We start from the raw sequence: 14,820 nt of genomic DNA, 5'->3' as shown, positions 1-14,820 counted from the left end.
ATTTCTCTGTTTTTAAATGAATTTTTGTCTCATTTATTGTCTTCTTATGGCAGACAAGAATTCAGAACTCTTACTTTCCTACCTATTCTACCTCTTCCATTTATATGTGGATTTTATTCTCTATGTCAGTTACCTTTTTACACTTAAATAATATTACAGGTTTTTTCATGTTACATTAACTACAGAGAGGAACTCTTAACTCCCCAATTTGTAAACTGAGATTAGTCTCCCTCCCTTTCCTACAAGTCCCTTTCCTGTCCCTACCACACAGCAACTTCTGCATCTTTGTTTTTACTTTTGCATCATTGAGGTTGATGGCATTTACACTCTGTCCTGTAATCATAACTAAACCTTCCTTACTTTTCCATAGGTTGATTCTAAAAGATTAAAATCAATAAATAGCATTTACTTTGTCATAAGTAAGTGATTATCTTTCATGATAGAGCTAAGGAATGCCCTGTGATTGCAATTCTTTTTATTTCACTTTTTGTTTTCCTGGAGTTTTAAATTGCTTTTGTTTTTTACCTGAAATATTTAATTGTATTACCTCCTCTCTCTCCTTTTTTCAAATTCTTTCAGTTATTCTGTTGCATTGCCCTTTTCCCCAAATCTGTGTCTCTGAGTGCCCTGCATAGCCCTGGTATTGTCTGGACTACTCTTTCCAACCTCTACACTAAGGCCATCCTGGGACCTCCCCACATTACTCCCTCATGTTGGGGCAACTGTGTTCTAGATCTCATAGATCACGTGATTTACTCCCTCTTTTGTCTGGAGTGCATTCTCCGGATGATCTACTAAGAAAGGAGTGAGGGAAGTAAATTTTCTGAATTCTTGAATACCTAAAACTGTCTCTTTTTTCACACGTTTAAAATTTTAGCTGTATGTAGAATTGTAGTGTTTTTATTAACTCTTTATTCGTCAAAGGTAGGGGGTATAGGTCCATTGCTTCCAGCATTTTGAGATGCTAAAGATAAACCTGATGTTGGTCTGTGATATGGTTTGGCTATGTCCCCACCCAAATCTCATCTTGAATTGTAGTTCCCATAACCTCCAAGTGTTGTGGGAGGGACCTTGTGGGAGGTAATTGAATCATGGGGGCAGTTACCCCCATGCTGTTCTCTTGATAGTGAATGAGTTCTCATGTGATCCGATGGTTTTATAAGGGGCTTTTTCCCCTTTTCTGGCCTCTTCTCCCTGCCACCATAGGAAGAAGGACAGATTTGCTTTCCCTTCCACCATCATTGTAAGTTTCCTGAGGCTTCTCCAACCCTGCAGAACTATGAGTCAATTAAACCTCTTTCCTTTATAAATTACCCAGTCCCAGGCCGTTCTTTATAACAGCATGAGAATAAACTAATACAATCTGATACTTGCTCCTCTGCAAATCACCTTTTCTCTTTCCAAAAGCTTTTTGAATTTTGAAATAATATATCTATGTATGTGTTTTCTTTTCATTTATCACCATTTCATCCACAGACTTTCAGTTGTTCCTTCTGTTTGAACTGCATTTCTGAGTCTCATACGATGCTTTACCTGGAGCTCTGAGTCCCCACAAATCTCTCTGAGGTTCGAGCTCTGCAGGTGTCCAGGTTGCTATGCCCTCCAGCCTGACTCATCCCTCATGACCCTTCTATCTACTTTCTGTCTTCCAGAAACATGAAATCTCTCAGCCCTCCCCTGTTGTCTTTATTATTGTAGATATATTTTATTTCTTTATTATCATTGCAATTAGGTTTCTGGAGGGAAAGCAAACTAACGCGATACATCTACTAACTTAAATTGGAGACTTCCAGTGTTTTCTTAATAACCATCTTCTTGTTTAAAAAGTAACCTACACAGTATAGAAAATAATAATCCCTTGTCATTGCACATCACACTACCCATAGGTAACTACTGTGAGAAATCTGATAAATTATCCTTTGAGATTTCTTTTCTGGAAATATATATTTATCCTTCATTTATTTGGGTTTTTAAAAAATGATTAAGCAATTTTCTCAACACCATCGATTGTGGAAGTCTTCCTTTCCCTACTGATTTGGAGTGACATCTTTATAAAGTATAAAAGTATCATACAAACCAGTGTGCATTAAGGATGCCCGTCCACTACTGATGGTTGCATCAGTCAGATGTCAGGTGGTTCCAGAAATATGCTTATTATTAGCAACTTTTAAAAATAAATCTCAGGAGATCGAGACTATCCTGGCTAACCCGGTGAAACCCTGTCTCTACTGAAAAGAAAAGAAAAAAATAAAAATAAAAATAAATAAATAAATAAAAATAAATCTCCTTTCCCTATGCTTCCTTTTTAAAACCACCTATCCATTTCTTCTTATATGCAAACTTCAGAATTATTTTATTTGATGCTCTACTGAAAAGAAATTCATTGGTTCACTATTAAAATTAAATTCATTTCTTTAACCAATATTAAGTATTTACCATGTGTGAAGCCCTATCTATGGTGCTAAAAATATAGAAATGAATAAGGTGAGTATGGTCTCTGCTGTTATGAAGCTTAAATATAATAAATTCAATTCTTTCCAAACTGATCACCGTTTTAAAAACTTTACCATGTCTTTTCTCTTATTCCAGAAACGTAAGTGTTTCTATTCCTTTTTCCTAAATAATATCCTTTTATTTCATCATGTGTAATTCTGCCACCTTTTGTTTTTAGCCTTCTTTTTGCAATTTACTAAATGCTTATGATTCTACAAACTATTTGCCCAGTATTTCTTTATATTATTTTTATCACTTAATTTGAATTTATAATCAAATTGATAGTAGTTTAGAACTAGCTAGGATGAACTGATTTTAGAGATTACTTTTTTTTTACATGTTGAGTTTCTAATTTTGAGCCATTAATTTTGAGTTACCTTCCTAAGTCAGTATAGAATATATTCAAGTAAAAGATAAGGCCAGGCACAGTGGCTCACACCTGTAATCCCAGCACTTTGGGAGGCCGAGGCTGGAGGATCAGTTGAAGTCAGGAGTTTGAGGCCCACCTGGCCAACAAGGCAAAACCCCGTCTCTACTAAAAATACAAAAATAAGCCAGGCGTGGTGGCGCACGCCTGTAATCTCAGCTACTCGGGAGACTGAGGCAGGAGAATCACTTGAACCCAGGAAGCGGAGGTTGCAGTGAGCTGAGATCGTGCCACTGCGCTCTAGCCTGGGTGATAGAGTGAGACTCTGCCTCAAAAAAAAAAAAAAAAAAAAAAAAGTAGAAGATACACTTTAATACAAAAATATATTTGTTGTTATAAAACACATTGAAATATTAAACATTTAGTATTAGCAATAGACAGAAAGGAGGAGAAGCCTCAGATTAGCCTGAATTTTGATGCTTTATCAAAACTTATTTCCTTATTACTAGATTATTGTGGAATTTCTGTTTTCCCTAAAACTCGAAGGTTCTAGCACAACATATTTAGATGTTTCATTATTTTCCCTGGAATGTGGGAAATCCCTTTAGTCTTCACATTCGGGTCTTTTTTCCCACACGGAAGTCTCATCCTCTTTGTCTTTGGTTATCGTGTCTCTAGCCGCTCTGGTTTCTCTGTAGAAGCACTACTCTTCTCAGCCGGTAGACAGGCCCACCTTCTTCCTTATGCCTCCGTGTCACCTTCCTCTGCATTCTAGGAGAGCCTCCCACATTTTCCTCAATTTTCCTGACCCAAATTTTTCTCATTTTAGTTTTAGTTTCCTTGCAGCCCCCTCATCTCACTTTTTGATCTCCTCTTGGGTTTTTAGAATTCTGTTCTCTTTATTTTTAGTGTGACTTCCCTTTTCTTTATTCTGCACCATTTGACCCTCACAGTTCCGCACCCCAGGAAGGAGAACGCCTCCCACACCTGATACCTGGCCACAGACAAAGGGTGACAGTCACCTTTGACTCTGTGCTCTGACTTTCTAGGTGCTACTGAGCTCTTCTCCGGTGTAAATCTGGAAGACAGTCTAACCCATATGCATCTGGCATGGATCGTCTGGGCTGAGTTGACATTTTTTTTTCCGACAAAGAAAAATTCTGCCTCTCCGAAGCAGAAATCCCTAGGTAGAAGAAGTGAAGCTGTCCTCACTCCTAACACATTTTCCACTTTTCTTAATTTCAAAGCTGTGAGCCCGGACAGCTGCACAGAGAAGAAGTGGAACAGATCTGACTGGATGGCTGGCGTCAGGACCAAGGCCGAGCCTCACTGCCCGGCTGGCGTCAGGACCAAGGCTGAGCCTCACTACCCGGCTGGCGTCAGGACCAAGGCTGAGCCTCACTACCCGGCTGGCGTCAGGACCAAGGCCGAGCCTCACTGCCCGACTGGCATCAGGACCAAGGCTGAGCCTCACTGCCCGGCTGGCATCAGGACCAAGGCCAAGCCTCACTGCCCGGCTGGCATCAGGAACAAGGATTTTTCTTTGACATTCTAAGTAAATTAGTACATATGAAAAATTACAATATTCCTTAACACCCATTTAGCAAAAGTTTGGCTTTCCAAATTTGTGGCTGGAATAAACCCAGCTTTTCTGAGGGAAGAAGAATACAGTGGGGAAGAGAAAAACATTTTCTTTCTGCATTCTCATGGCTGGGGCTGTCCTGTTCCCTACAGGGAAGAAACTGGGCAAGACCTTGCCTGGTTTCACCAGTGCCATCTGTGTTGCAGTTAGAGATTTTCAACATTCATTTCTAATGGCACTGTGACTTTTCATCATTTCTGTGTGTCTTTTTAGACACGATAACACAAAGTCAGTAAAGGTTGTCTCCCTCTGCTGGCCCGGCCCCACTGCCTGCTGAAGATCTCTGTCTGAAGAGTCCACACTCCCTGTGGTATGTGTTGTGCTGTTTGTGACACCCAGGCAGACACTCCTCATAAGGAATCAGAACGTCTGACGTGAGGCTCAGCCTTGGTCCTGAGACCAGCCGTGCAGTGAGGCTCAGCCTTGGTCCTGAGACCAGCCCTGCAGTGAGGCTCAGCCTTGGCCCCGACCCCCGCCGTGCGGTGAGGCCCAGCCTTGGTCCTGAGACCAGCCGTGCAGTGAGGCTCAGCCTTGGCCCCCACCCCAGCCGTGCGGTGAAGCTCGGTCTTGGCCCTGACCCCAGCCGTGCGGTGAGGCTCAGCCTTGGTCCTGAGACCAGCCCTGCAGTGAGGCTCGGCCTTGGCCCCGACCCCCGCCGTGCGGTGAGGCCCAGCCTTGGTCCTGAGACCAGCCGTGCAGTGAGGCTCGGCCTTGGCCCTGACGCCAGCCGTGCGGTGAGGCTCAGCCTTGGCCCTGACCCCAGCCGTGCAGTGAGGCTCGGCCTTGGCCCTGACCCCAGCCGTGCAGTGAGGCTCAGCCTTGGTCCTGACATCAGCCGTCCAGTCAGATCTGTTCCACTTCTTCTCTGTGCAGCTGTCCGGGCTCACAGCTTTGAAATTGAAAAGTGGAAAATGTATTAGGAGTGAGGACAGCTTCACTTCTTCTACCTAGGGATTTCTGCTTCGGAGAGGCGTCAGTGAGCAAGTAAATATTTTATTTCCCCTTCCAGCAGCAAAAGTGTGACTACAAACCTTACAGAGCAGAAGAATGTCCTTTTTTCCAAAGTGTCACTTCCTCACGAGGTGCCTACCTTGTCCCCAGAAAGCTGCTAGAACACCTTCCAGATTGCCCTGTTGGTGGTGATGCTTCACCCTTGTACACCGACTTGATTTTTAGAAAATAACTAAAATGTATTTGGGGCCGGGTGCAGTGGCTCATGCCTGTAATCCCAGCACTTTGGGAGGCCGAGGTGGGTGGATCACTTGAAGTCAGGAGATCAAGACCAGCCTGGCAACATGGTGAAACCCCATCTCTACTAAAAATACAAAAATTAGCTGGGTGTGTTTGTGGGCGCCTGTAATCCCAGCTATTTGGGAGACTGAGGCATGAGAATCACTTGAACCCGGGAGGCGGATGTTGCAGTGGGCTGAGATCGTGCCACTGCACTCCAGCCTGGGCAACAGAGCGAGACTCCATCTAAAAAACATAAAAAAATAAAATGTATTTGGCACCAGGCATAGTCATGGATACAACTCATGGACTTGGGAAATGTTGACTAGAGATGAGATGCTGCTATGCGGGTCATGAGGCAGCGTCAAGCTCTCAGGGCAGGTCAGCAGAAGGGGCCCAAAAGCTTACTGATAAATGGCAACAGGATTAGAAGAGGCACAGAACTGCCCAAAACGTGAGAATCATGGCTTCCTTATGTAGAGGTGGAGCCCGTATGGATGCATGTATGTAAAAAGAAATCTTATTATATAATCTTTATAAATTCCCTAAATAGTGTTTATTGTTTTGGGTTTTTAAAAATATTTCACATTGTATTTCATCACCATAACATCTCTAAGGGCGCCACCAGGCTTTAAAAATTCATATTACACAAATGAAGAAACTGAGGGTTGAAGCACCGTATAAAATTAGTTGTAGAACCAAGGCTTTCTCAGGCCTCTGAGGTGAGCCACATTTTGCCCCTCGACCCACGGATGATCCACGAGGCAGAGTGGGTCCACATTTAACTGTCCTAATTTTTAGTACAATTATATTTCTCCTCAGTAAAACAGTCTCATATTACAAACTAAGAGAAGGAAGGAAAGAAGGGAGGGAGGGAAGGAGAGGGAAGGAAGGAGGGAGGGAGGAAGGAGAGGGAAGGAAGGAGGGAGGGAGGGAGGAGAGGAAAGGAGGGAAGAAAGAGATGATCTGGCACTCACTTTATGTAACTGGACATTTTACTTGGGACTCTGTATTAGTCAGTTCTCACACTGCTAATAAACACATACTCAAGGCCGGGCACCTGTAGTCCCAGCACTTTGGGAGGCCAAGGCTAGCAGATTACTTGAGGTCAGGAATTTGAGACCAGCCTGGCCAACATGGTGAAACCCCATCTCTACTAAAAACACAAAAATTAGCTAGGCATGGTGGCACACATCTGTAATCCCAACTACTTGGGAGGCTGAGGCATGAGAATTGCTTGAACCCAGGAGGTACAGGTTGCAGTGAGCCAAGATTGTGCCACTGCACTCCAGCCTGGGGAATAAAGTGAGACTCTGTCTCAAAAAATAATAAAAATAAAAATAAATAAATAAATAAAATAAAGACATACCTGAGACTGGGTAATTTAGAAAGAAAAGAGGTTCATGGACTCAGTTCCACATGGCTGGGAGGCCTCACAATCATGGTGGAAGACAAAGGAAGAGCAAAGGGGTATCTCACATGGCAGCAGGCAAGAGAGCATGTGCAGGGAGAGTGCTGTTTATAAAACAATCAGATCTCATGAGAACTTACTCCCTACCATGGGAACAGCATGGGGGAAACCACGCCCATTATTCAATTATCTCCACCTGGCCCCGCCCTTGACATATGGGGATTATTACAATTCAAGGTGAGATTTGGGTGGGAGCATGGCCAAACCATATCAGGCTCTCAGTAAAGAAACAGTGTGGTTGCTACTTCTAGAAAATAACAAACCACACCAGAGTAACACATCCTTGCCTCCTTCTAAAGCCATGAAGCAGGCTTGTCACTGTGTGTCCACGTTTTGTGGCCAAGAACTTTAAGCAGGAACAGTACCATGGCTCCGTGGGCCATCTCACTGCTGTTGATGCTGCACACCCCAGCCCCCTGGCTCCATCCAGTCGTACTCAGCCTAGTGACATTTCCAGCATGATTTGCTCCAGAGGCATCAAGAGAAGGCTTGCATCCATCTCCTTTTCATTTATAACATTTCACTTCCAAATTAAGAAATAGAAAAACTGAGAATAGTGTGTAGTCATATTTGGCCTAGATGAAGATTATTTGTACAAAAGAACACTATAAAAAGCAGAAAGAGGCATAGGATGAATGAATGTTTCCAACAGTTGAGAATAAAAGCAGCATTCTTCCTAATTAGTATGAAGGACATAAGGGGAAGAAATAGTCATTCCAGGAGACCTTACTTTTTCTTTCTTAATTGCATGCAGACGAAATGTGTTTGCTGACGGAGTAAGTGCAGGGTTCCCTGTGGCTTCACCACTGCCCCCAGTGTGGACGTGGAATCTGCAACCACAGTCCCCATGTGGCTCTTGCACACGTCCGTCCCCACGGCTTCTCTTCAGCATCCTCCAGTGTGGACTCAAAGTCCAGTTAAAACATCATTAAAAAATAAAAGTGTTCCATACGAAGCAAGAGCTAGGCACAGACCTTGAGTTATATTTAAGGACAAAAGTGAAATACATTTTTTTCTTATGATTATAAATAATGACCAAATCTCATCATTATACATACCTGTCCCCACCTTTGGGCCGTGAAACAACAAAGCAGGACCTTTGGTGAATGTTGCTGGCAGGATGTGCCACCTTTCAGTGCCAGAGCCAGGATGGAGAGCAGGGGGAGGGCATGGCCCCCGTGGACATGCAGGCCAGGCCCTAGGGCAGGCCAGGCTCTAGGGCAGGCCTGTGTGGGGCGCAGATTGTGCAAAGAAAAACAACCATGTTTCGGGCATCACAGAAACGGAGCAGGTTGAAAGGCCTGACAGCTGGATTACAGCTGAGCGCCCCTCTTGCGTTCTTGGGTTGTGTGCCTCCTCACCACCCCAGTCCTTAGGGACTCCCCAAGACCACAGTGGGCAGCTGCAGACCTCCCTTCCAGGCCATGCACCAGCGGCCCCCTGTCTCAGGCCCTCACCGGCTTGCCACTGTTCCTCTTGTTTGCCACATGGTCCTGATTTAGGTCAAGTTATTAAGAACCTTGATTAACAAGTAGGTGTGGGAAATGGGGGAGATGCGGCACTGGAATCTCCTGGTTAACTGAGGCTCCGGCCAAGGCACCTGGCTACTTAGTCCTTTATGTTAAAATAATTATTAAGTGTAGTGAGGTCCCTCTCCCACTCGCCAGGAATTGTCTAGTGAATGTACTGCTCTCTTTAGTGATAAAAGATCTTGAAAGACCACAAAGTAATCATTCTGAACAGTGGATCTCATTATAGATAGAGAAGGGGTGAGTGATTGAACGCGCATTAGCTGGCTTCTAGAACATTCTGGGATTCGCCTGGGAATAGTCTTTTTGGGACATTAATTTTCTGAACACTTTCTTCTTCCTCTTAAATGTAAAATTGTATTTTTTTAATCTGGTTTTTGGAGGGTTCTGCGTGACTGGATGAATTCCCAGAAGCCCCAGTACCCCTTGGGCTAAGTAGAGAGCGGTACAGAGCCTGTGGTAGTTTCAGGTTTGGGCAGAATCAGGCGCATGACCCTTAAGATATCAAACCAAGTTTGCCTGAAGCCCAGAGCCATGAACCAATTTCCCTAATTAGCTAGAGAGTGTCCCTGGGTATTTTATCTTTAAGGAGGAGGAATTAGAGAATGGAGCCTTCAACAGCCCAGGCAGGGATGCTTTTCGCCCTGTGTCACTCTTTGGGGCCTCCCGCCAGCCCTTTTCAGGTTCTTTCTCTGTCCTGCCTCCCCGGACCCCTCGCTGTCCCGATCAGGTGATTAGTTGTGCGTTTGTCTGGTACTGCGGTGTGAAAGTCAAGGCATCAGCTGGAGAGATGTGACCTCAAAACCCACGGAGCAGCCCCCACGCCCCTCACCCCCAGGGCAGCCACACACAGTGACAGGCAGCTCCCAGTGCCTTTGGGTTTATTTCTTTATTTTTTTCCATTTACAAACGCTTTATTCCATACATTTCAGTAAGATAAAGAAAAAACAAGAGCAACAACAAAGCAAATAGTAAATCAAATGTTTCCTGATATTTAAAATGTTAAATAATGAGAATTCTGTAACTCACTTATAGCCAATGGGAATGATTTTACCTTTTCTAAAGATCTAATATACACTGCAACTACAGCTTGGGACATTTGGCTCATTTAACCCTATTTGAAATATTCTGCATTTTTATGTGTAATTTGTGATAAGCATTTATTTTAGTGCTTTATCATACATTTCTCCAGTATGTTCAATATTATTCGTTGAGGAATCTTTCATTTTCTTTTTAGAATGCCTTGTCATTACATTTACTTTGTCAAACTTGCACTGAATACATCTGTGTGGATCTGTTACTGGCCCACCTACTTTGTTTCATTGATCTTTCCACTTTTTGTTAATTGCTTTTACTTTTGGAGCTTTATTAGTATTAAATACATTTTAAATAATACAATTATATCAACAATTAGGGGAAAATCCACAAAGGCAATATAAATAGAAAGAAAAGCCTTTGGGTTTATTTAGCACGAGGTAGTGCCTGGGCGGCCCCTCCGAGTCCCGCGTCCGTGCAGATTCTTGATAAACCGGATTTCAGAAGCTCCAGGCTGGCTGTGTCACCGCTCGCTCCGGCCCCCGGCTCCCGTGTCCAGGGCTGGGGTCGGCGGTCCCCTGGCTTCCGTCGCGCGGGGGTCCTGCCAAGCTACTCATGCTGTGTTTGGCGTTTCCAGGGAGTACTACGTCACCATGGTGAAGTGGGCCACCAGCACCAAGGTCGCCGTGACCTGGCTGAACCGGGCGCAGAACGTGTCCATCCTCACCCTCTGCGACGCCACCACGGGGGTCTGCACAAAGGTACGGGGACTGTGGGGGGGGGGGGGGAAACGGGTGAAGAACCAATGGCCAGACGCGCCCGGGGTGGCGCCAGAGTCGTCTCAGCCCTCGGGCCTGGGACGTGTGGACCGGCCGCCGAGCTGCTGCGGGGAGCCTGCGGCACCGTCCCGGCTCCGGCGCGGCTGCCACCTCGTGGCTGATGCAGGCGCTGCCGCAGACCCGGCCGAACCCCTCCGTGAATTGCCAGAGTCACCCCGTGCCTGGCACCTGGACGCCATCCGCAGTTCACTGAGTGTCGCTCCCTTTATCCGCGCTCACCGCTGTCACCTAAGTGAGCGTCCTCGTTGCAGCTGATGCTCGGAGAGGAGGGGCCCTGCCTTTCCCCAGACCCCGCCGACAGCCTCCCCCAGCGGGCTCCAGGCGTGCGTCCCTCCGCAGGTCCTGGTGGGGCCAGCCATGTTTCTAGGAGCCTCAGGCTGATTCAATGTGTAATGAGAGGAGGTAAACGTAGGGGAAAGAAAATTAAAACGCTCAAAGAGTAAACAAAGGAAAAATCAAGTCTAAGAGAGGCCGCCCGGGTGGAGCAGGCAGGTGGCCCACTGTGCTCACCCTCCGCCCCATGGGATGGGACCTCCCCACCCCACACTGCTCCATCAGGGCCCCCAGAAGCAAGTCCCCTTGTGGCGGGTTTTGTAAAAATCAAATAAAATCGATTAATACATTCAGGCAGATCTTTCAGAAAGTCCTCTTTGATCTTAAGTTTCTATCTCCCAGCTGAGGGGGGCCAAGGCTTGCAGGCATGTTTTCTCGAGATGCTCCTAACGCAGCAGCTGTCACTGTGATCCTAAGCACTGTGATGCCTTTCTAAGGTGGTCAGTCTTGCGTGACCTTTTATCTAAGCTGGGGCGGATTCCAGGCTATTCTGATGAGCTTGCTTGAGGGGAAGGAAGGAATGAGAGGACACAAAGCAGGCAGCTAAAAATGGCTTGTAATCTGCAACTTCTCCATGCCCCTGAGCCTTGAGTGTCAGCGGCAGATTCTGCTTCCTGCTATAACCCATGACAGAGGCCTGCTCCAGGGGCCCAGAGGTCCAGTCTGCGCAAGCACCAGGCCCACGGCGCCTCCGGATGACATATGTGTGCTGCACAGCTTGAGTTTGGTGTCTGGGGTTTTGTTTTTTTGTTTGCACCTTTCCACAGACCACTGTGAGACCTACTTTTCCTATATGCTTTAGCCCCTTTGAAAGGGTTTCTGGTCCACCAGGAGTGTTACTCACTGTTCCAGAATGGGATCTGGACACAATGTCCACACATTCTGACTCAGTGTAGCCTGAGGTTCACTGTTAGATGGATACATGCCCGGCCAGTGATGACCGCCCCCTGGTACAGGCGCCATCTTCTTCCAGAGGGTTCTTTCCCACCACGCGTTTGTGTTGCTAGGGATAGTGGCATTTTCTCATTCGAGGACACTTGTGTTCGGCTCTGAGCCACACACGAGACAAACAGGAGAGCTTGGGATTGCCTCCTCCCGGAGCTGCCATGGCAGCCGTGCGATGCTTATGCAGCAACCGTGTAGGTGAAGCCAAATTGTTTTCTGCACTGTTGGTTGCAGACACAATACATGGGGGGAAAAAAAACCCTCTTGTCTAATGCTCTTATTTCTTTTCAGAAACACGAGGATGAAAGTGAGGCCTGGCTCCACAGACAGGTAACTACTGCACATGCGGGTCCCCACCATCACCTCCACCCGATCCACCCCAGGGCTGGCTCTCAGAGCTTCGACAACCGTAGAATGGCTTCTCAGAGTAAATCACACAGGGCTCCCCAGGCAGAAACAGACGGTGTGCTGGCTCTGCTCACAGTGCCTCCCGTTCTCCAGGGCAGCCCAGAGAGCTCCCAGAGAATCTGAGTTCTAAGGAGGGCCGTGTGAAAATCACAGCTCCTCAGAGCATGCAATGTTTGGTGAGACCTCAGCTTGCAGTTGGATGCCAGCACCTTGGTAAATTGAAAATGAAGAGTCCATCAAAGGTGGCTTGACATAATCTACTATAGTGAAAGGGTGGAAAAGTGGTGGATATCCCTGTTTATCGCCGGGGGTGGTTTTGTTGGTGTCTCATTTGGAGTCACCTCCTCTGTGATTCTATAAGGCCCGTCCTCAGGGACACAACTGCAAACCCTCCCGGGGGAGTCTTTATCCCTAACTCGGATAAAGGAACACACATTAAAACAGACTCTAGGAACTTGAGACCAAAAGAGATCAGGAGAAGCCTAAGCAAATCATTTTGAGACAATTTTTCTAAATTAAACTCGCACAAAAAGTATCCGTATTTTCTTTCTTCAAGCCTTTTTGTCTCATTCCACACTCTGACACTAAGAAGAACAGGTGAAAAAGCTTTGGAAGCTTCCTGTCTCCTTATCCTTCCTAAGGGGATGAAAGTTGTCTTAAAGACTGTGGGGAAAGTCAAACCAGACTTGAGTCTCATGAATTGTGGTAGAGACACAGGTATGCTTCTTCCTGGATATGGTATATTCTATTTATGGAAAATAACTGAAGCTGGACAAAACTATCGTCATGGCTCTCCAAGAACATTCCAGCACTGTAGCTGCTGGGCTACTGCTTCTGCCTATGGAGTCAGGAATATAAATATCTCAGAAGTCAGAGCCTCATCAATGGACGGGCTACTCCAAAATGTATCCTGTTTCTGCTCTGTTCCAATCTTATTCACAAGAGGAATGGCTCCACATGGCCACTTTCATTTTGCATGTCCCAATTTGGGTGTCAAGTTCAAGCCAAGAAGATATCGGGAAGAGGGAAGGCTTAGGGAACCCTCAAACATTAGCATGCTGGAAATTTCTTGAATGCCAACGGAACCAAATATATAAGCATACATATCAAAAATAGTATTATGATGTTCATCTCACATCAGACAAATTGTCAGAGAGATTATAATGAAAGGATCATTTTGTAAACTCCATTATCTATATATCACGTGTTCAGCCAATATTTATGGATCTTACCAGGCACCATGATAGGCTGTGGATTTCAAAAAATAAGTCGGCTACTATCACTGAGCCCACGTTGTGGTGTGTGTCAGAATTTTATTCCTTCTTACGGCTGAATAATATTCCAGAATATGTATGTAGTATATATCCTGGAATATTATACATATATATGTGTGTGTTATATGTATATATACATATATACAATATAATACATATACTGGAATATTATTCAGCCATAAGAAGAACTGAAATAGTATTCCAGTATATACCGGTTTGTTTGTCTGTTGATGGACATTTGGGTTGTGTCTACCTTTTGGCTATTGTGAATAGCACATCTAATAACAGACACAAAAGGCTACCTTATTGTGCAATTCCATCTATATAAAATATCCAGAATAAATACACTCATAGAAACAGAAAGCTGATCAGTGGTGTCCCAAGGCCGGGGGCAGTATGGAGAGGAACAGGTTAATGAACAGAGATTTATTTTGGGGTGGTGGAAATGTTTTGGAACTAGATAGAAGTGGTGGCTGCACAGCATTGTGAATAGACTAAATGCCACTCAATTGTTCACTTCTATTAATATGTTTTCTTTAGTGTTACGGGAATTTTACCTTAACCATTTTTTTAAAAATGAATAAGCTAGAGCATGAGCTCTCAAAGATGGTACATCCTAGACAGAGAGATGAGACGCTCACGTCACACCCATCATGTGGGACACGTAGGTGATCCTCAGACACTGAGAAGCAGGGCTGAGGTATTAGGGTGTTGGTGGGAGTGGGAGCCGGGAAAAGCGTGGTGGGCACGGAGCAGGTGGTCCTATGCCAGGCCCACTTTGTGTTTGAACAGGAGGAAGTGAGGAATGTGCTTAAAAGAGCAGACTAATGTGATTCTTTGTTGGGGGCATGGAGGCTGTGGGAAAGCAAGGTGGATGTGCCCACTCTGCTTCCCTGTCCCCGTCAAGAGGCTTTCTCATGGGGGGAGCTGGCTTCCCGGCTGGTCACCTCCGGTTCTGCCCTCTGGATGGACAGCAGAGTACGTGGTCCCTGAGGCCCATGGAGGGCCGTGGTTCTGTCCTCCAGCACTCACTTCATCAGCTCTGCAGAGTGGCTACAGAGCCGAGGTCGTCAGCAGAACTTTCCTGTATTAGTGTTTGTGTGTCTCATCGTCCACGTGAGAACAGCTACCCGAGTGTCTCGTCGTCCATGTGAGAACAGCTACCCGAGTGTCTCATCGTCCACGTGAGAACAGCTACCCGAGTGTCTCGTCGTCCATGTGAGAACAGCTACCCGAGTGCAGGGTAAGACAGCC

At 45.6% G+C, this 14,820-nt stretch overlaps 1 protein-coding gene across 5 annotated transcripts in view; it reads left to right on the top strand.

Moving 5' to 3' along the window:
• The window catches only part of LOC105474942 (dipeptidyl peptidase like 6), a 1,161,442-nt gene that overhangs the window by 1,048,783 nt on the left and 97,839 nt on the right, over window positions 1-14,820 (top strand). For all 5 annotated transcript variants that reach the window (XM_011729883.3, XM_011729885.3, XM_011729882.2 and 2 more), the window contains exons 11-12: window positions 10,405-10,528; window positions 12,176-12,214. In XM_011729883.3, coding sequence (XP_011728185.1) covers window positions 10,405-10,528; window positions 12,176-12,214 — 163 coding nt within the window. The remainder of the gene's footprint in view (window positions 1-10,404; window positions 10,529-12,175; window positions 12,215-14,820) is intronic.

The sequence above is a fragment of the Macaca nemestrina genome, chromosome 4, assembly GCF_043159975.1.
Source record: "Macaca nemestrina isolate mMacNem1 chromosome 4, mMacNem.hap1, whole genome shotgun sequence".
In the NCBI taxonomy this organism is placed as follows: Eukaryota; Metazoa; Chordata; class Mammalia; order Primates; family Cercopithecidae; genus Macaca; species Macaca nemestrina.
The sequence above is the reverse complement of the archived record's forward strand: the minus strand, read 5'-3'. Positions and strand labels throughout refer to the sequence as shown.